The 21959-nt window shown below is 35.6% G+C and overlaps 1 protein-coding gene across 1 annotated transcript in view; it reads left to right on the top strand.

Annotated features, from left to right (window-relative positions):
* The first annotated feature begins 289 nt into the window (after positions 1–289).
* Positions 290–21959, top strand: part of WDR27 (WD repeat domain 27) — an 85670-nt gene continuing 64000 nt past the window's right edge. Inside the window, exons 1-17 of the mRNA XM_056488309.1 lie at positions 290–574; positions 1451–1592; positions 3771–3895; positions 4369–4482; positions 5235–5286; positions 5784–5854; positions 6753–6867; positions 8186–8318; positions 11214–11317; positions 11733–11800; positions 12714–12847; positions 14244–14320; positions 15798–15876; positions 16399–16470; positions 17593–17696; positions 18549–18638; positions 21334–21455. Coding sequence (XP_056344284.1) covers positions 392–574; positions 1451–1592; positions 3771–3895; positions 4369–4482; positions 5235–5286; positions 5784–5854; positions 6753–6867; positions 8186–8318; positions 11214–11317; positions 11733–11800; positions 12714–12847; positions 14244–14320; positions 15798–15876; positions 16399–16470; positions 17593–17696; positions 18549–18638; positions 21334–21455 — 1785 coding nt within the window. The 5' untranslated portion in view covers positions 290–391. The remainder of the gene's footprint in view (positions 575–1450; positions 1593–3770; positions 3896–4368; positions 4483–5234; positions 5287–5783; positions 5855–6752; positions 6868–8185; positions 8319–11213; positions 11318–11732; positions 11801–12713; positions 12848–14243; positions 14321–15797; positions 15877–16398; positions 16471–17592; positions 17697–18548; positions 18639–21333; positions 21456–21959) is intronic.

Consider the following 21959-nt stretch of genomic DNA (forward strand, 5'->3'; position numbering starts at 1 on the left):
CTGGGCTCAGTGCTCCAGCTGGCGTCCCACGAGTGGGACACGAGTGGGGCACTCCTGGACCTTCTGGCCATGCTGCTTTCTGTGCAGCAGTACCTCGCTGTGGAGAGCCAGGGAGCGGCTGCGGACGGCTGTCGCCGGTGGCGGGGCCCGTTGCCAGGGGAGGGGACAGCGGCCGCGGCCCGCCCGGCCTCCCGTCGGCGGCGGCGCTGCCCTGCCTACGGGCCGGGGCCGGGCCGGGCAGGGGCCGGGGCCGGGCCGGGCCGGACCGGGGCCGACGCTCTCCGCCTCTCATCAGGAGGGAGCCCCTGGCGCGGCCGTGACCCCTCGGCCCCGCTGCCAGGACACAGCCGGCGGGGGAAGGCGGCCCCGGTGTCCGGTTCGCAGCCGCAGGATGGAGAGCGCCGGGGCCCGCGGCGCCTCTGGAGGAAGCGGCGATCCTGGCGCTGTCTGCGAAAAGCTCTTGTTTAAAGGCAAAGTGCCAGAGCCCCTCTTTCAGCTGGCGTGCAGCCCCCAGCGCTGTGCTTTCCCTGTGAGTCGCAATGAGGTGTGCGTCTGGAACACAGCCACTGCTCAGGTAAAGCTAGAATAGAGCCCTTCGTGGGCTGCCACTTTAAACTTATTTATAAATAAAATATTTGAGGGTGATGTAGAAGTGTCAGGTTTCAGTTCAGTGCCGGAAAGGTGCTAGCATTTGTTATGAGCTTTTTTATTGTGATAAGAATAAAATAAGCTGTTGTGGTGGGCTGGCCCTGGATGGCAGCTAAACCATTACCCAACCTTTCCAGCAGGGTAGGGGAGAGCATAGGATGGGAAAAAGTGAGAACTCACGGCTAGAGACAAAGGCAGGTTAACGAATGAAGGGAAGAGAAAGAAAAAAGCTATACCAAGGAAGTCATCACCCACTGCAACCAGACTAATCCCAGGACAGGCTTTGAGCAGCAGCTGCCTTGGAGTCAATGTCCCAGGCCCTCAGCACCTTCTTCATGCAATACCCCAGTTCTATTGCTGAGCATAACATCATGTGGTAGGGGATATCCCTTTGCCAGTTCAACAAGCTGAAATGTTTGTTCCAGCTGTGTCCCCTCCCAACCTCTTATGCATCTTCAGCCTGTTATTGGGATGGGGAAACTGAGAAAAAGTGGGAAAAAAGAGAAGGCCTCAATGCTGTGCAAACAGTATTTGGCAATAGCCAAAACATTGCTGTGTTATCATCCCTGTTTTTGTCACAAAGTCCAAAGCACTGTGCTACACAAGCTGCTATGAAAAAGTTTGGCTCCATCCCAGCCAAACCCAATACAGCTACATTATGGTTCAGGTGATCTTGAAGCTGTAAATAAAAATTAGTTATTGTTTTGTTGATTTCATGTACATTATCCATTTGTAGTTTTATAATATTCATAATCTTTGTTTGAAGTGATTAATTTAACTCTTCTTTATCTACATTTGTCAGCCATTATATTTGTCAGGGCATCATAACTCAATTTCTGCGTTGTCATTTGGAAGTAAGATCAATCCGCTTCTTGTCTGCTCTGCCTCTCGTGAACGTGTGATAGTGTGGAATCTTGATGAATGTACACAGAAAGTGCAAGAAGGTAGAGTATTGTTTATATAATATATATATATGTGTCATATACATAAACAAAGAAGTGATGCAAAGGCAGTCATTCGCCATCAATCACTCAGATCAGTGTCCAGCCAGTTTCTGAGCAGCAGCCACCTTGGAAAGCCACCCCAGCACCAAGGAGGTGTTGTCCCATTGCTCCTTCTATAACCAGATTGGTATTTCTGAGAAGCACGCCTCAGCCACTCAGCAGCATGACCTGCCCTGTTGATGCTGTGTTTCTCTCCTGCTCTCCGGGCGGCAGCACAGGCGGTGCTGTCATTGTCGCAGCAGCGGCGATGCTGGGCTGGGTCGGGAGCTGGCCGAGGTGCTGTGCGGAGCCAGCGCCTGCCGGCAGCCTCGGGCAAACTCTGAGAAGCACTGCAAAGGCAGCTGTGGGATAAAGTACTCAGAAGAAAGATTGATCATAGCAGTACCGCATGATTAAACATGCACCGCCAAAATACTTCCTTTTCTGGAATACTTGTGGAACTAGTGTACCATATCCTGCTTTGTCTTTCCTGTTTCTGGAGCACTGTTTTCATGTGTGTATGTGAGAGAGAGACCAAAGTATTTGATTTGGGAGAAGAGTGCATGACCCTGTATCCTGACCACCGTCTTGGTTTGGAGCCTCAACCAATGGCATTAGATTCTGAGGAGCAGTGCTAGCTTCTCTGCAAGCTTAAATCGATTGGAAAGTAGAAGAATAAAGAAAGAAAAAAAAAAAAAAAAAAAAAAAAAAAAAAAAAAAAAAAAAAGAGAGCAACATCCCCCCCAAAGCCATGACTCACGGGACTCCCAGTGGCAGTCTGTCCCCCTTTGGTGTCAATATTTAAGGTTCCATGGCGTTGTCCCACACTATTAAAAGTTTCTTCCTTGTTACCTATAGTTAGAGGTTTATCAATGGCTTAATGTGCTGAAGTTCTTTTACACTCTGCTCCACTTTGAATTTGCAAATCTATATAATGTGAAAACTAACGTTGTAAAGAAAAGTTTAACAATATTAGTGCTTTTTATAAAAAAAGGTCAGTATTAAATTTTAATCCATGTAAGAGTATCATGGAGAATCAAAGGATGCTTCAGGAACTGGGAATAAAATGGGATTATGAATTTGGAGAAAGTAAAACTGGAAGATAGGAATAGAAGTAGCAGTGAGATAAAGAGTATGTGTACTTTTGATACAAAAGTATTTGACATTCAGATTGTCTGCTGCTTGACTTTTTCATTTTCTCTCCATCTACAGGCTCTTCAGCAGATGCTGTAGAGTCTGTCTCCACACACTGCCCTCTGCACATTCTTGGCATGTTTTCTCATATTATTTCTCATATTATTTCTTATAAACTGTGCCAAAGTAGTTAAGGAATTCTTTGTGTGAACTTGACCTGTTAATCAATTGTAAAGAGACTCCACAGCATCTAATATGAAAGCCTGAAAGTATACCTGTAGTTATGCTTGTATTCTAGATAATTTGTTCTCTATGAAATCCTAAAATTTAATTACATATCTGAACTATCCTCACATCTTTAAAGGCAGCATTATAAAATAGGGGTCAGGAGAAACCAATCTGCTTAGACCAGTGAGATGACCAGAAGGAAATCATGAAGACAGGATAGAAACATGACCTGTTCTCAGAGCTAGTCTTATCTGACTCTAACCATATTTAGTGATGCACTTTCTCTTTCAGCCTTTTCCCACAGAAAAATTAAAGTCAGAGAAGGAAAATCCTCTTTAATTTTTGGCCAAGTGACTGGCATATTCTCCCAGAAGAAGTAGTTTTCAAAATGGTGTTTTGCTGGGCTTCCATTAGGATTTCTTGCCTCCAAAATGAAACATGGCACTAGTGGGTTCCATGGGCACATCACCCTACTCCAAAAACCCTTTCTCTGGCAATCTTTAATGAAAGCATGATTTTGTGGGAATTACTAATATCACAGAGAGTTCCAGATCATGTCTAGGCAACAGGGCAGATGGAGGAATTCTGGTGGTCCATAGTTCTATGCTTTTCTTTCCAATACCCTGGTGTATTTAAACAGTGTGTTTTTCTGTACTTATTCCTGAGAGAAACTAGGACAACTCTGTAGTTAGTAACTGCTATGCAAAGTTTCTAATAATCTCACTGCACCAGATTTTTATATTTCATTAAGTCTCATTAACAATACAATTGCTGCAGGGTTTAAACCTCAAGGAATTGTTATTGGAACTCTTTTGGGAACGGTGCTTCATATAAGATTTAGTCCAGATGATCAACAAGTGGCAGTATGTGCTGGAAATCAGATCTACATGTTAAGTGCAAAGGTGAGATAGCCTTCTTTGTAGCCATGGTACTCATATTTCTTTTAATTATTCACTTTCAAATAAAATCATGATACAGAAATATTAGTAAAATTAAGCAAAAATATTCATTTTGTGTCATAAAATAAGTAGGAACATCTTTGGTGCTTGATAATGCATCATATATCAGTAGAAGACTAGGTTTAAAGAGTTGAAACGCAACAGTATCTCAATAACTTAGAAGTAGAAAATAATCTTAGGTCATCTGAAAAACTATTCCTGTACCATTCAGTCTGAAGAAGCAAAAGTAATGTGTAGTGGGTTTGCCAGCAGGATGTCATACAGGGCTTCAGTTTCATTAAGAAAAATCTTACTGAATTATACTTTGAAAACAAATCTGACAATGCTTAGGAAGAGTTATTAATCATTAAAACACTTAATTGTCAATTTTATGTTGAAATCTATTCTGTTTTTATTTTTGACTTGATTAATCACAGAAAGAAGCTATTCTAGCTGAATTGAATGGACACCTGTCTCCAGTGACTGCTGCTGAGTTTTGCACATGGGAGAAAAGTATGCTCATATCAGTATCAGAAGACAGAACCTTTAAGGCAAGGAATTGTAGAGATGAACTTAAAAAAGGATAATTTAGTGAATATGTGATCTTATTTATTCCCCTTTAAACGTGTTCTGAAGATTGAATAAAAAATATCTTTGACTTTTTGGAGATAAGGATATTGTTCTTTGAATTGCTCGGGAAATTATAACAAAAATTAATTACTCTTTTTTAAAAGAAAAATGAAGGTTTTGTGTATTCAAAACTTTCCACATTGAACTTTTCACATTGAAGTATTAACTTCTGTCATTATTATCATCTGACAAATAGAAATAAAATATTTTGAGCTGTTTGTTTGTAACTGAAGTGTTTCAGGTATGCTGAGCAGAAGGAAAACATTTCCCTTTGAGCCTGCTGATATTGATTTGAATTTTTCTTTTTGGGATTATTATATTGGGTTACTGTATACACCACTCCCCTCTTTTCTTTTTTATTTTATTTTCTTTTTATGCCTTGTCATAAATTTAGCTAAAATCACTGAGAGATCAACCTAAGAAAAGATGATACTTTGTGTTTCTGCATCATGTGAGTTTCCCCTTTTTCACCAAGGGTGCTTGGACAAGTTGGACAAAACCCTTCATAGATAGAAACAGGTGTTGAAAAAAATTCTTTCCTGAGAACATCACTTCCAATGCCTTCATTTCTCTGTTTTTACCACGTGATTGCTGTTTAAAGTTGTGTTTTCCCTAGTTACCTAAGCAAATACCTATCTTTATATCTTTTAATTTTTTTTTTTTTAATCTAAAGGTGTGGGACTATTCTACCAGCCAATTAATATATCAGTCAGGAATAATAACAGGTAATTTTTTCTATTTTTAAATGTATTTTTTTCATAGCAAAAGCCTCCTATCTCTAAACAATAATTTATGATTATTATAGGAGTTTTGGGTTGATTTAGTGAAAACTACTCTCGTAGACAAGGTAGTAGTAAGCATATTATCCTTTAAAGCCAACAGTAAATAGTTTTTCCTTTAAAGTCTGCTTCCCAGTGGATAGTTTTAGTGTACTTTTGTAAACAAGTCTGGAAAGCATGCCACAGCAGCTTGGGTGTCAGGGTGCAGGAAACCACTGCCATGGCAGCTTAGGTGACAGGCAGTCAGAGACCTGCAGATGGAAAGTCCTCAGCAGCACAAAGGCTGAAGCACACAAAACTCTGTGCAGCCAAGAGAACTGCTTGTAAGGGCTTTTTTTCCCAGTCTGTACACATAGGAAGATTCAATTTTGAATCATATATTTTAATTAAATATGTGATTTGTGTCTACTCTAGAAATGCTTTTATCTTTCTTTTTTGAGCAGCATTTCCTTTGCTAAGTCTGCTAATTGATGAAGAAAACAAACAGATTATCACTGGATGTGCTGAGGGACAGGTAAGAATTGTTCATTAAACTCGGTCTCTATGTCAAGAGTCAGCTATTATTAATGCTTCTATCTATAAAAAAGTTTCACAAACTGCCTAAGTTTTTTTAATTGTTAAAAGAGATATTTTAGTAAGCATAATTCAGTGCTTTTAGTGTAAACCATAAATAGTAAATAAGACCTCTATTACATAACAGAAACTTTTTTCTGAAAACCAGGAAAACTTTTAAGAGCACCATCAGTAATTATGTAAGAAGAGCACGCTGAAAGGCTATTAATATATCTGTTTTAAAAGAAAAAAGGTGAAAAATATGATTCTCCTATTTTGGCCAAAAAAAAGAAATACAAGCACAATTAAATGGAAGAGGCTATGATTTCATCATGTTGGAATTCTAATAAAAATGTAGTAAATGTGAATATGCATTTCACCTCTTCTTTAATGGTAAGAGTATATTTACATTGTAATTTCTAGATGTTTTTCTTCAGTGTTACTGTTCAGTAATTCTGAAGAAAATTAAAGTTTTACCTGTAGTGGTGTCTAAATCGAGAAAGGTATAAATGAAATTCATGCACATGACCCCGTGAGCAATTACATGCATGTTACCTGTGATTTTTAATTGTGGCAGTCTATAAGGAGCTTTTTTCAAGACACATAAACATGTGGGAATTAGATGTACAGTCCAAACTGATCATTCTTGCTATTACTAATTTTTAATATATTATCTTTTATTATCTTTAATAATCATAAAAATACATATAATTGGAGTTCTTGTCCAAAGTGAGATGCCATATACAAAAGTTCACTAATTACATCCATGGTTTTAAATATTGTGTCTTCAGTTTTTATTCATGTAAGCTTTATATTTAGTGTCAAAAGGTTATTGCAATTGTTTTTTCTTTTTCTTGCAGCTTTGGATCTTCAGTTTAATCAGTGATCATAATTACCGTTGTGTAGCACATATCGACTTAAAGAAAGAGCAAGAGAAATTCTGTAATAAAGTGTGGAAATCTGGCAAAGAAATAGGTAGCACAGTGCTCCTAGAATGCTGTTTATGGTATAGTCTAGTTGTTACTGGCTACTGAGTATGTGCTTTTTTTACCATGATAATTTATTGCAAGTGATAGTCTTATGAGTCTTAGACTGTAGCATGGAATTCTTACTGAAGCTGATATGTAGTTGGACATTGCTGTATCTGGAAGGAATTATGCATGTATGTATGTAATAAATTTTTGGCCAGTGCACTATGCTCATGCACATAGCATCATGTGCACTATTAAATATTTATTTTTTTATTGAATTAATTGTCCAAGGCCTCAGTGAGAACTGAACCAGTGCCTAAAAATTAATCTCTTGTCAATTAACTATTTCTCAGTTACCTTTGAAGTTTCTAGGATTCTCTTTTTTTTGTTGTTGTTGTTTTTTCTTAATTTTTTAAATCTATACCAGCACCTTCATGATATGGTATTTCTCTGGCTGTGATATTTCTAGTGGTATAACACAGAGTACATATAAATCTTGATAGACTGCTGTGGTAACCCCAGCAGGGATGATTCCCTGATACCAGACTGATTTGACAGCTTTCTTGTGCCTTGGGATGGCCATGAGCAGGTGACAGCCTTGGTACGATGGGAAGTAACCCTATCCTTGGTGGGGTGCAGAACCCCATCCCCTCAGCACTGCTGTGGCTTTCTTAGGGAAAGGGAAATCTGGTGTCCCTTGCTTACTCTTTCTCTGGATCAATGTTGTATTCTTATCTGCCTAATGATCCAGCTTCCATAATCCTAAAGTCCTAACCTAAGGAGAAAGACTGCTACATTTCTTGTTACTGTTTAAAATCTATGGATCTGACTTTCATGTTTGAAAGAGAGTGATGTAATATCTCTGTCTAATGCTGAATTTGATAGATAGTTCTTGTGAGTTACACATGCAGAGTGGATTGGATACTTCTTCGGAACAGGAGACTGAGGTGGATTTTCATCTTGCTTTTGGATTATGTCATAATTTAAGTGTCAAGGGAATTTTAAAGCTAAGTGGAAAAATACCCAGCATATTTAAGGATTGATGGAATCTGGCTTTCAGTGTCACTTCTCGAGATGAAAACACCCAAAATCTGCAAACTCCTTTTCAGTCCATAGTTAAGATCTTTGTATTTTGTCTCTAGGTATTTGAAAAAAACCCCACTTAATAACGAGGACAGCTGGCTCTTAGGAAATATCCATCTTTTGAAATAGAAGTTTTTTGAGTGTGGTCTTATTTTTTCATGGCTACTACAAATTCTTTCTTGAATCCTGTTTCCCTTATTTCATAGTTTTCTGATAGCTGGTATTGTTGACTTTCTTAGGTGAAGGGCAGAATAATTCCAAGCTTTACAAAACAGACAACATGAGACCAGAAGGATCAGTGGAAATGTCATTGCCTATCCTCTTAATTGAGCATTGTGACTTTTTGGTATGTTTCCATAATGAAGAAAACATGTAAGTCCTTTAAAATCCCACCTATTATTTGACTCGAATTCAAGTTCCTGTTGGTTCTTGGAATATTTTCACTGCAAATTTGTATTTTTTTAAAAATGCAATAGGAAAATCAAATAATGTTTTTAGTGATCTGCAACTTTTCGTGGCCTATCTTAGGAAGATAATGTACACAAGCTGAGACAAAATTAAAACTGTGTTTTATTCTGAAAAGTAATCCTATAAAAATGTCATTGAGAATATCCATTGTAAATCTATTGATACCAGTTGATCAAGGAAGATGAGTTAAAAAGTAATTAATAAATCAGATTTATTTTGAGTTTACTTTCCTAAAGAAATATCTGATGTGGCCACTGTGTGACTATGTCAGTTTGCCTTCCAAATTTAAATAATTTTTGAACTACATAGCTACTGTTTACTCCAGTCAGACTTCTGCCAGAGGGACAGATATTTCAGAACATGGTGCTTTTATTCATTCTCATGGAATTGGTTAGTCTTACATTGCATTTCTTTCCTGAAGAGAAGGTTGACTGCATTATCAGGCACTTGGAGATCTGGTCAGGACACTCCCACAAGAACTATCTCAAAGAACAACCTGTTTGTGTTGTAATTTATGATTGTCACTTCTATAAATTTCTTAGCCACATCATGTTTTAGAAAACTCTTGTCCTAACCTGTGCTCTGTGGTGGGTTATTCAGATGAAGCTGATTAATCTCTAATTAGATATATAAACAACTTTTGATAAACAGAGAAGAAAAATATCCAGCAGACCTGGACAACTTTTTAATGTTAAATTTAAGTAATTATTCACAGTTATTTTCATGACGCCTGCATATACAGAAGTACCACCACTGAGAGGAATTAAGTGGTGATTTTTAAGGTGCACATCTCAGACATGCTTTAATGCAGTGACAGCGCTTGAAGGTCAGATGATTAGTCTGTCTTATTGCTTGTAATATCACTCTCAAAGGATCAAGACTTTGGCTTCATCACAACTGTAGGTTTGATTTGAACAGCAGCACATCTTTAAGATGATAAGTTTTCTGCCAATAAACAATCCACCATGTCCCCAGTGAAGTTGTTCCAGGAGCTGACTCGTTCAATTTTACTTGTAGTCTGAATTACTCTCTTTTCATATGCAGGCTTTTACTATGATTTTTACTCTGATAGTCCAGTGCCAGCCACTATCAAGTTCTTTCCTTGGACAGCAAATTACAGCTCATGAACAAGTTACTTCTGCACTTCTGGATAAAATAGTTTGTACCTTGTAGAAGGCATATTTTGTGTAACATTTTTAACATTTGCTTTGGAAAATATCTGAAACTCATATCTCATTTATTTTTCAATCCCCTTTTGGGACATGGTTGCCTGAAATGGATCCACAGTAACAGATTATTTGAAATAATTTTCTGAACTGAGATAACATTACTCTCCCATACCCACCTGTTACTGCTTCACATTGTACATCTCAGGTTTATCTGTTTTTTCAGCTAACACTTTGCAGTTAATAGTTTTGTTCTTCTTTTCTTCTTCAACCATGGCCATTAAATTGCTATTAATTCAGTTCCATTATATTTTGGGTTGAGTCTTCTATGTTTATAAATATTTTTTTCTATGTATTTTTAAAAATACTGTTTTGGCTTCAGATTTGTCTGAACAATTGAGCAATCCCTGATATACTGATCACTGCTTTTCCTGCCTTCAATGAAAAGCAACAATGAAACAGTTTTGGAACACTGTTGTCCAAAATTAGGCATCTCATACTTTATTAAGCTTTTTGACATTGAGCAATCTCATCACAATGGATTTTATTATTGTAAAGTGGGAGTGAGTTAAACTTCCTGGATGTATCACCTTATGGTGTTCATAATAACTTAATAGTGACATTTCTTTATAAATAATTGCAAATTAAATCAGTCTGTTACTGCTGTAATGAAGGTAGTGCAAACCACAAATAAAACTACTCCTATCATGTAAAAGTATCACGAACCAGAATTTATTTTTTTATTTTTTTATTTTTTTTGCAATAGAATACTACTAAGCCATTATGATGAGTTTTTTTCATACCAAGTTACAGCTTCATATTTTACTATATCCTTACTTTAACTCTTGTGGTCTGATTTTACAAATAAAACTAATAAGTCTGCTGAATCCTATTTGGAAAAATTATTAAAATGTTGATGTCAATTTTTATTTATAGTGTCATAAAAAAAAATTAGATTTTTTTGAGAATGACAACTGTTATTTTGTTACAATTATCTTAATCTTGATAATACATTTCTTCTGCCAGGATGTTGACTGAAATTGTGGTCAGTTGGTTTACTCTGTGGTGCTTGCAGAAGCTGGATTTCATTACCCAACTGCAATAGTGCTGCCACTAAGCACAGGCTGAGACAGACATTCCAGACTTGCCTGGGGTTTTTTCCCCTCAGTTTTCTCTTGTACTTTAATTATATAAAAACATACATTGCTGCTTTTTGAGTGTTCATATAAGAGTGGTAAAAGTAAACTATGAGTGGATTTGCCTCTTGGTTTGAATTTTCTCTTTGTGTATACAGTGCTTTTATAGCAACTCCCAGCTCTTACAAACCACAGTAATTTTTGAAGAAAAGTATTTCCTGTGCAGTTTTAGATGTGCCATGAAGCACTTAGATGAAATCAAGGATTGTGTTCGGCTCTTAGTTCTCAAAACTTCACCAGTGTTGCTTGAAACTTTGAGCTACAGATTTGGGGGAAAAAAAGCTTTAAATTTCATGGGGTTTTTTCTGTGTGTGCTCTATTATTGTTGTAGTGGTACTGGGCAATGAGTATTAAAAAACCCAATTGCTGTTTGTTGTATGGTAATAAGAAAAGCTTCTTTATCCTGCTCAGAGGTATTTTTCTCCTTGTTTTAATAGATATTCTTCCCAGAATACTAGCTATTTTTGGATAGGAACCTCTACTGGCTTGTTAATAATTAATTTGGCAAACTTTGAATTAGAAGCTTTTTTATCTTACAAAGGTATGTTTATAAAGTACATGATTACACCATAATGTGATTGCTGTGTAAGAATTAGATTGTGAAATAGCAGAATACAATAGAAACTAAATGTATTTTAAAAATGCTTTTTCCTAGTAGTTTTTGTGTGTTTTCCTGGCCCTGGTGACTTTTCTCAGATGACATGTTGGCACTAGATCTGTTTAGTGGCTAGCAATGAATTGTTATTAAATTTTGCAGTTCATAAGTGTTAATTACAAGGAACATTATTCTACTCCATCATAATTTGAGAGTAAGTTAGAAGTATATACTCTGAAGACAGTGGATTAGGGTCACATCAAATTAGTATGAGTGACTTTTTTGTGTGTGTCTTAGAGATAGCTTTTTTCTTCTGAAATGCAGATATTATTTTATAGCATTTTTTTTCTTTTTGGTACAGATTACAGTGACCTCAGCATTCGGATTGCCAGATCATGTGCATTAACTAGGAAGGCAGCTAATGGAAAGGTGAGTATACAGTAAATATTGCTTTAATAAATGTTAAAAGTTCCAGTTGTTTTCAATAAATATTAATTGCACATTTTGCTAACAGATTAATGCACAGGTTTGTTTTATTTAATCTGAATTACACAGTAATTTCTATTAAGAGGGCTGGTTCTTCATTATGAAATCTGCTAGTTTGAAGCTCTCAAAGCTTATATACAGTCTGAAGTGATCAATAAGGAAAAGGTGAATTGTTGCAGTGTTCAGGGTGTACCTTGAATGTCAAGAATGACCATTGGAAAAGCAGAGGAAATATTTGAGGAAAAAAAAAAACCCCAAAACATTGTTATATCTAGTTTCTAAAAAAATGTCAGGATGTGCTACTTCTGAATCCTTCTAAAGGATCTGTCAAAACTATTTGGGTTGTGGGAAAATTTCTGTTGAAAGCCACTAAAAGTGATTGTAAGAAAATGGAAGGCATTCTTATCTGGATACTCCATTTTTGGTGTTGTAGTTTTCCGAACAGAAGTAAGCTCAATCTAGGCTACATTTTTAACATAGAAGTCTTTTGCTTTAGAAAAGGATTTTGTTTAAATTCAGCTCACAGCATGTTCTCATCATGTTACTGAAGCCAATCTTTGTTCCATGTATACTTCTTTTCTCACAACTCTTACTACAAAATTGTCTCTACTGTAGGTGGTGTTGGAATTTCTGTCACTGTTTTGTATGTAAGTTTGCTAAAACACATTTAAGCATTGTAGGAATATTTTTGAAGGATAGCTTTAAACACTCTGCCACTTCATGACTAAGCCCATGGATATTTTTGACTAATTTTTATAGATTTGAGAAATTGATTTAATTTTTTATTATAAATGCATTGTGTTTTGAACTTAAATTATGAAGTAAATGGAGTGTTAATTTATGGTAATTGCTGCAGGTTTTATGCTTGATCACCTCGATGTTTGAAGATATGATTGCTGTGTTGGAAGTTCACCTTGCTGCATTGGTGAGAACTCAACACAGTGATTTTCTCCCACGTGCAAATGAGAAAAGTCTATCAGTTATTGCCAGGTACAGAATAATTAAATGTTTTCTCTCCATGTTGGATGATTGATTTGTTTATCTGGCACTAAAGTGTGTCATATGGTTCTCTGCAGTGCTACTTGTTGACATGGTTGGATTTTACTTGTTTTCCTATCAGGCTTTAGTTGTATAGAGAGGGAGAAATCACAGAATCACAGAATGGTTGAGTTTGGAAGGCACCTCTTCAGGTCATCTTGTCCAACCAGCCTGTTTAAGAAGAGGCTCTTAGAGTCATTTGCCACCACAATGTCCTAATAGCTTTAGAATATGTCCATGGAGAGAGACACCACAACCTCTCTGGTCAGCCTGTGCTAGTGCTTACTCACCTTCACAGTAGATAAGTGTTTCCTAGTGTTCAGAGAGAACCACCTGTGTTTCATTTATTTTTGCACATTGCCTCTTGTCCTGGTGCTGGGTTTAGGACACAGAGCCTGGCTCTAGGATCTGCCCTCCAGGCTGCACTGCTGCATGGGCTCATTCCTCCTCTGCTGCAGGACTTTGCCTTTCACTTTGTTGAGCTTCACAAGGTTGCTGTCAGCCCATTTATGCAGACAACAAATGTCTCCCTGAATGAAACACAGCCTTCTGCTAAGACACTCGTCTCAGCTTTGAGTCATCAGCAAACATGGTGAGGGCATACTTTGCTCCTTATCCAGATTATTAATGCAGATGTTGAGTGGAATTATACCCATGGAATCATATAGAATGGAGTTAACCTCTGGGTTGCTCCACTAGTTCCTGCTTTCCTCCTAGACTTTGAGCCACTTGTCATCACTGTCTGGGACTGGTTGTTCATCTGGTTTTCAGTCCACCCCACTGTGTGCTCATCCAGACCACAGTTCATCAGCTTTTCTGTGAGGTTCTTATGGGATATGGTGTAGAAAACTTTTCTGGAGTCAAAGCAGACAATATCTGCTGCTCTCCCCTCATCTGCGAAACCACTCATTTTATCACAGAAGTTTATCTAACTGATCAAGCATGACTTCCCCTTGGTGAATCCCAGCTAGCCATTACTTTCTTGTCCTTTATGTCCCCAGAAATTATTTATGAGAAAATGCTGGCATCTTGAGGATGACAAAACCAGTCACTGATCCCAGTGCTTATCATAAAATCATCAGTTAATATTCACAAACTGGGATCTAACATATAAAAGCAATGATCTGTGAACTGGGTCATGGCCAGCATTGTCTGTGCTGCTGAGTATATAAGCTGATAACTGTTCCACTATGCCTGACTTTTAAAAATTAAAATCTCATTGCTGTTGCATGTGTACACACACACACATGCAGACAAATAGCTAATAAGGAGTTTTGGCACATTTTTCTAACCTGAAATTTTTGTTCATTTCATTGATCAGTTTTTTGTGCTTAATTTTATAACTCAGGTGTAATTTATTGGCAAATTCTCCATTGTGTAAAGGTTTAAAGAAGAATGTGAAAGAAACTTCTAGTAAAACACTTGGTAAGCATAAACAATTTCTGAAATTAATTAATAAAATTATATTTTTAATAACAGTAACAGACTTCCAGCTGGTGTTAATTTTTGCTTTAAATATATATGGTGTCATATTTTTACTTCAGTAGGAAGTATTTTACACTTCTATTAATTTTTTATATCATACACATGTAATTTTAGCTGAAAATTATGGTTAAAATTATTTTTCTTTTTTCAAAAACCATTGCTTGAGAACTTTTTGTGTATTTTAAAAGTGTTAGAGTGTAGAAGGTTTACATTTTTGTAAGTGATTCTTTTTCCATAGCGTGAAGTAAATTTTTCTGTATAATTTGTCATTTCTTTCTTAAGTTTGGTTATGAAATATACCAAACAAATGTTTTGGTATATTTCATTGTTCTGAATAATCTGCCAATACTGTATATTTAGGAAGTTAATTTTTGTCTCAATATTCTACTGCTTAAAAAAAGAGAAGATCTGACCATCTTCTCTTGGACAAGCCCAGTTGCTGTTGAAGCACTTTTAGCTTTTTTTGGTTAGTAACAATAAAGCTCAAAAAATATTTAGAAAAAATGTTTTCATCCTCACCATTTGCACTTATTGTGCCTGTTAGAATGCCAAAGCTTGTATCTCCAGGGGTTTATGGTATTTTCAGAATACATCTTTAGATTTTTAGCTAGAATTCCAGGCTGCCTTGGACATCCAGCACTGACAATTGTGCTGCCTTTGTTGTCATCTCATGATCAGATAGAAAAGTGATGAAATTAAATCCTTTGGTCTTTTAAGGTGTGTGGTCCTGGAAACTGCTCAGGAAGCCTCATTGCTGCATAAAGGGATAGGATAGTTAGTAGTGTTTGAAGGGACTTCTACCCTCAGCATAGGTAATTGTGTCCCAATGCATCTGAGTTTTTTTCCCTGGGAATATCAACAGAATTCCCCCCTTTACAGCATTTATTTGTTTAGTTTGTTTCTGCTGATATGAAATACTCACTTTGGAGCTGAAAGGTACCCTCTGGGCTAGTACAGCACTGGGCATGCAGACATTACCCATGACCTGAGCTGTGTAGGAATACTTACATGTACCCACCAGTCAGCTTATTAAGGATCTTTAGATCCATTCCTTAGTCCAAATATAGGGTGTGAATACATTATAGCTAATGCATACAAAGTCTAAGCAGAGACAGTTAGAAAACACCTTTTCTAACTGAAATGAATGATGAAAAATGTGATTCAGAACAATATTCTTGCTACTTAGAAGTTTAAAGAAGTTCCTACTCATTCATGGTATTGGCAGAGGGATGTTTATATAATGTAACAGTTCATGTATCTTTTCTCAGCAATCGTTATTTTAGGATGATTGGTCATAAATGTGTTTTGTAACAAAAGGAAACATCAAATATGTGTATTGTGCAAAACTATCTACTTTAACTGTAAAAATACAATATTAGAAAAACATTTTAATGTGTATTAAATTATTTTCCTGCAGGGGTGAAGAACACAGTGAAAAATAAACCACTGGTTTTCCATAGTAAAATTAAGTCATCAGGATATACTGCAGCACCACGGTGAATAGAAATTTCATTATCTTTCTTTTCTTACTGGTGTGTGATATTTTTTCACATAACTATGTAGTCTTATGACTGTGAAATTAATCACCTGTGAAAAACAGTTCTGATGCTATCAAAGAAAATAATTTTGAAAACATATTGTAAACAAAAATGTTCACATCTTCTGGTCATTGGCCAACTTCTTTTTGAAACTCATGTTTGGCATCCTAATTCTTTCATCTAGTTAGACTCTAGTTTTTTCAGATCTCAGAAAGAATTGTCTGAGAACTTTATTTGTATGGATTTTGGCCTTCAGAATGTGCTGGTCAACAAATAACTCACAGAAATCAAGGTCCAAACTCAGGCATTTGAATATTAGACATTTATATTGTCATCAAAGTGTACATTCTCTTATCTATTGACATTACCCACAGATGTAAATAGTAAGAAGGAAATAGGATTGTTTTCATTTGAAAAAAGCTATTTCTCCCATGCAAGGTTTAATGTTTCATATAAGACTGTCTGTTTTCTCTCTCATAGAATGACAATGTTTTTTCCAAATACTAATCTGAAAAAGCAAGAGGTATCAAAGTGGAAGACCAGCTGTAAATGGTAGGTAATCTAATGACTCTGTTAGAGGAGGAACAAATTAAAGCAAATTGAATAAATTTAAACTGTCATTGAAACTTTTTAGTAAGGGTTGCCACTAGAACTAAAAGGCTTGGTAAGTTTGATATAAAAATTTATCACTGCAGCAAGTGATTTGGTTTATCAGACTCTAAATTAAATTTGAGTGCTTCATATAAAAGAAAATATGCATATCTATTTTCTTAGATGTGTTCTTCTTAGGAAGTACAGGTGCTAAATATGGTTGGAGCTAAGGCCCAAAATATTCTTAAGCTTCAGTTCTAGCCTGAAAAATAACTGAATGTGGCACAGGGAGAAGTGATTTCAGATCATGTCCCTCATTCACCCCTAAAATCTTGTTACATTAAGTTAATGCAAACTCCCTCCAATGGATTTAAACAGAGAATGTGTAATAGTATGAATTGACCAGTGAAATCTTTATCACTGGTCACAAAAAGCAGAAGTTTTTCTAAAGCTGGTTTTTTCATGTTAATTTGTGTGGAATGTTAAATGGGGATATTGCACACATTTTTTTTCTCTTTACTATTATATAGAGTCTTTGATTTATGTAATACCAACATGGATGCCATAATTTTTCTCATTTAAAAAGAGCTCTTAAAGTGTTAAGAAACCCACTTAATAGCTCAAGACAAAGTTTTAGTAAACCTTGCACACATAGGAAGCCTTTACAAGAGTATTTCAGATAATTTCAACTTTGATTTAGCACTGTTTTGTATAGGTTAAGTTACTTTGTATTTTAAGTTTTGGGTGGATTTTTTTTTAGTTAAATTGGTTTCTTTTTTCAGTTAATATTGAATTTTGCACAAGGTCTTTGCAAACAAGGTAGAGTTTACATTCTTGAAATACTTTTGTTAGCTATGTGACATAAGAAATTTTTTTTTTCAAAACCATTTTAATTCTTGATATTGTGAATTCACAGCTCTTAGTAGTAGGAGTAATTTAAATATGACAATTTAAAATTATTTTGGATTTGACATATTTTTTCCAGCAAATATTTATATAAAGATGTTTATAATAGTTCCCAAAGCACATTAATTTCATAACTGAAATGAAGATGTACTGGTTTCTTTTTTTTTTTCCTTAAAGTAAAAATAAGGAATATCCATCGGAAAGCTGTCCTCCAATCAAATATGAGAAGGAGATATCTGTCACGTGTAAACCAACCCCAATTTTCTGTGTGCAGTATTCTGGTAAGTACAGGATTTATAAAAAGTGCACTGGTATCAGTGTGCAGAAATAAATCCAAAATTTGTGTGGCATAGTTTCTAGAGACTGGGAATTTGCTGTGGGTAAATTCACAGATGACTTTCTGGCAATACCACGTACTGGAATTCTTCTGTGTGATCCAAGGAGTGGCATTTTTCTTAAGTGCTTTGGATAAATGACTCTTGCAATAGGTTTTGTCAGTTCCAATGTAAATATAATTATCAGAAAGCATTTCCTAGATTAAAAATCAAGCATTCTACCATGTATATAATTATGCCAATGTACACCCTGCAAGGCAAAATATTTTCAAAATATTTAAGAAGTTAAATCTTTGTAAGTATTTTGAGGACAAGAACAATTTTCATTGTCAGGAAATAAAAGCAATTAGATGCAATCAGTAACTATGCTAAAATATATTCCAACCACCTCTGTTCTCTAGAGAGTTTTGCTAGTACATTTTAAGTATAAATCTTCTTATAGTTTGAGGAAGAAACATATTTCTCTCTTTTTCTCTTTGTCTTTTGCACACCCATGCATGCACACATAGGCTTAAATAACCCCACTTCAGCAAAAATTTTAGGGTTTGGGTTTTTTTTGTTAAAATTTTTGTTATTTAGAGAATATGTCAGGACAAGAAATGAATTTGCCTAGAAAATCCTACCAAATTCTGCAACACTAGTTTGTGATGTTCATACAAAATCAGTGTTAAACATGTGAAATGGATATCTGGTTTTAGTTTTGTTGTAGTGACATGCATGATTTTTATGATTAAAAGAAGGAACATAAGAGCTCCTTCTTGCTTTCAGATGAAAATCCTTAGATGTTCTTCTTTACAGGGGATGGAGAGCTGCTGGCTTGTGGCCAGGCTGACAAAACTGTGCTGATATTCAATTCCAATCTCACTGATGTGCATAATGTTTTTTCAGGTAAATGTATGAATTATATTATAAAAGATACAGTATATGGTTGAGTTTGATCTAAAATGGCATGGATTCCACTTACATCACCCAATAACAAGAGAGAGGGAGTACTGATGATTCAAGATGTAAAATTTATTTCTCTGATTGCTTAATTTTATCCTAGAATTAAACTGACTACTGGATGTTCCCATTTCTCTTTTTTTTTGTGAGCTAAGAAGCAATCTATGATGAATGTATTGAAATCTTCATCATTATGTATATTACAATAATTAAAGAGAAACAATAAAGGCAATATATTGCAATAATAATGAATGAGTATATTGTAGTAGTATATTCTGATAGTTTATTAGCCAAAAATTGACTGTGATAATTTGGCAAAAGATGTGTTTGCTTTGCAACTCCAGACTTCCAGAGAATAACCATTTAAAAAAAGAGGGACTATTCCAATGAAAAAATCCACAACTACAGAAGTGTATGCATGTGTAAACATGCATGCTTTTAAGTGAGTCTTAAATACCACATTACTTCTAAGTAAATAACTCTCACAACTGATTTGTGAAAACAGTTTTTCTTTTTGATTAGTTTTCATTATGTTTAGTGGAGGAAGTTGTGACATTAAGGAGGCAACATTACTGATATTATCCTTCTTGTGTGAGGACATTGATGAAAATATGCCTTGTGGACGGAGTAATGGGATCTTTTTCTTCTACAATACCAAGTTCTTAAGTTTTTCACTGATTTATTTCATTGATGCCTTTAGTAACTTGTGTCTTTCTTTTTAATGATGCACAAATCTGAAAAGCAATGTAAACCACATTTTACTGTGCACATAATTCTTTTCAAAAGCAGCATAAGTGTTGAACTGCAGGTAAAGTAATTCATGGGATTAGGAATCACAAACCATTAGTTGCCTGCTTGTTTCATTCACATTGTTTTTCTGTGCCATTTAGATTCCCTGTATGCAGTCACCTCTTTACTTTCTACTTTTGATTCTCTTGTTTTAGAACTGTCATGATATATGTGAAAAATCATGATGCATTATTCTGACTTAGAGCTGCAAACAATGGCAATGTAAAATTTTCTTTTTTTGAAGAAATGGAAATTGTATCTAAAAATTTTATCTAAAAAATGTCAGTTTCAAGACAGCATTAACATCTGAATATTGCTGCTTATCAAAGGTCATGGCTTATAAGGCAGTATAGAGGAATGGTATAACAAGTTTTGCTCTTAGCCTAATTTATTCAGTGTTTCTCCCTGAAGGGTTCAGTTGCAGTTTTAAGTAGTTCTCCATTCTTCTTCAGTGGTGACTCTTCAGGTGTCAGTGTCCTGCAGTGAAGTGCAGGTAATGTTGAACAGCTGTAAGGACTTACAGCCAGCATGGCCTTTCTGAAGAAGTCTTGTTACAAAACCAGCTGCTGTTCTTCTCAATGTGCTCCAGGACTGGGGAACCCTGAGTAATGCCTGTTTTGAATTTTACTGGGCTCTTTTGAGCCAGCTGGAATCTTCTTCACTGTGCTTTGGGACTGAGAAGCCTGGAGAGCAGAGATTCTTAAGCTTTTTGCAAGGCTCTTCCAATTTTCCAAACCTCAGACTTTCCTAAAGTTTCTCAGGTTCCTTACTACTTATGAAAACTGTTTTGTATGTTCTTTTTTTGTGTGTTTTTGTTTGACTTGTTTTGTGTTTTCAGTACTTTTCTTTAATGTAGATTATTCAAGGCTTCCAAATATTTTTTAGAAAATCAAAACTTTTTTAAATAAAGCTTTGTGTTGTGAACAAAATAAGAATAATACTTATGTGTGTATTTGTGCAGTACCTGTGAAGTTTTCTGGTGAAAAATCTACAGCTGTTTGGTAACTGGGAATTAAAATATCTCACTTGTAAGACTTTTTGTAGTCTAAAAAATGAAATATCTCAATTGCTGCAATAGATTTAATAGCCTTCCTGTAATTTCAAGCAAACTGTTTTTTTAATATAAAACTTCTGTTGACTAAAGATAAAATGTGCACAAGAGGGCAGCATAAGAACTTTGAATGTTTTAAGGATAGATGGAATTCATCAGAGTTTATCTGACAAATTGCAGTAACATTCATCAAAGTTTGTAAAATTTGATTGGCATGTTCTTTTTTGATCTTTTTTATCAGTTTCAACATAATGTTAGATCAAATTAACAATTTGAGCTTTTAAATATTGTTTCTGGCTTTTAAAGTTCTTTCTTTGTAAGTTTACAATCTTGTTTTTAACAAGCCATTGAAGCAGCATAATAGCTTTATTTTGACAAAAATAGCTAGCTCAGTAATAAAAGGTTAATAAAACAACTGTTTTTGATGACTTAAGGGGTTTCCAGACAATGTTTAATATAAAATTTTATTATAAAATAATACTCAGATTTCTTTTTTAATACTGAATCTTTGCTTAAATTTAATTTCAGAATATTTAAGTTCTCTTCCAATAACTTTGAAAAATTAGAGTTGGACTTATCTTTGTGTGTTTATTAATAAGAGACATTTTCCTGTGTTTTATGGTGGAAGAAAATTTCAATAGCTGGTTTACTGTTACCAGTTTTAGTCCAACCATTTGAAACCTGTACTTAGGATGTATTTTAATGTTGTGCATAAGTATATTAAAACAATACAAGGAACTCAGAGAAATTTATTAATGCAAGAAATGAGCTTTATGATATTTCCATTTTTATTTTTATTAGGTCATGATGGTGCAGTTAACTCTGTTGGCTGGAGTCATGACAGGAAGTGGTTGGTTTCTGCATCAGAAGACAGAACTTTAAGGGTCTGGTCAGTCTGCAATAAGGAACCTGCCCTGATTCTGGTAATTGGAAACTAAATTGATTTGGACACAGAGAACACTGTTTTGCACCTTCATCTACTTCTGTTTTGAAAGCTTTGTAGAAAGAGCCAATTTTTAGAGCTACTAAATAGAGAATCCCACTGCTCTAATGATCGGGGTGATCTCCATTTACTCCAAATTAGGTTTTTCTTATGATAATTTAGGAAAAGAAAAAATCAACCTTGTTAGAAAGACAACTGGTGGGCATGTCTTGAAGTTTTGGTTTTATTGTCTGATCTGTATGTTGTATTTTTGTTGGCTCAGCTCTGCTTGACTTTAGTCTACTCCCAATTCAAAAAGAAGTTCAGAATATGAAGATAGATTGTTTTAGATTCAATTGGCTACAGATATACTGCCAGCTAATTTAAACAGAATGAAATATTTTTTTTTCCAGAGTAATAGATGTCAAAAATAAGAAGGGCCACTATGTAGTAGTTTAACCTCCTAGCTTATGATGAGGATGACAGGGAGGCTCTGCCTTAACAT

Source organism: Oenanthe melanoleuca, chromosome 3, assembly GCF_029582105.1.
Source record: "Oenanthe melanoleuca isolate GR-GAL-2019-014 chromosome 3, OMel1.0, whole genome shotgun sequence".
NCBI classification, from domain to species: domain Eukaryota; kingdom Metazoa; phylum Chordata; class Aves; order Passeriformes; family Muscicapidae; genus Oenanthe; species Oenanthe melanoleuca.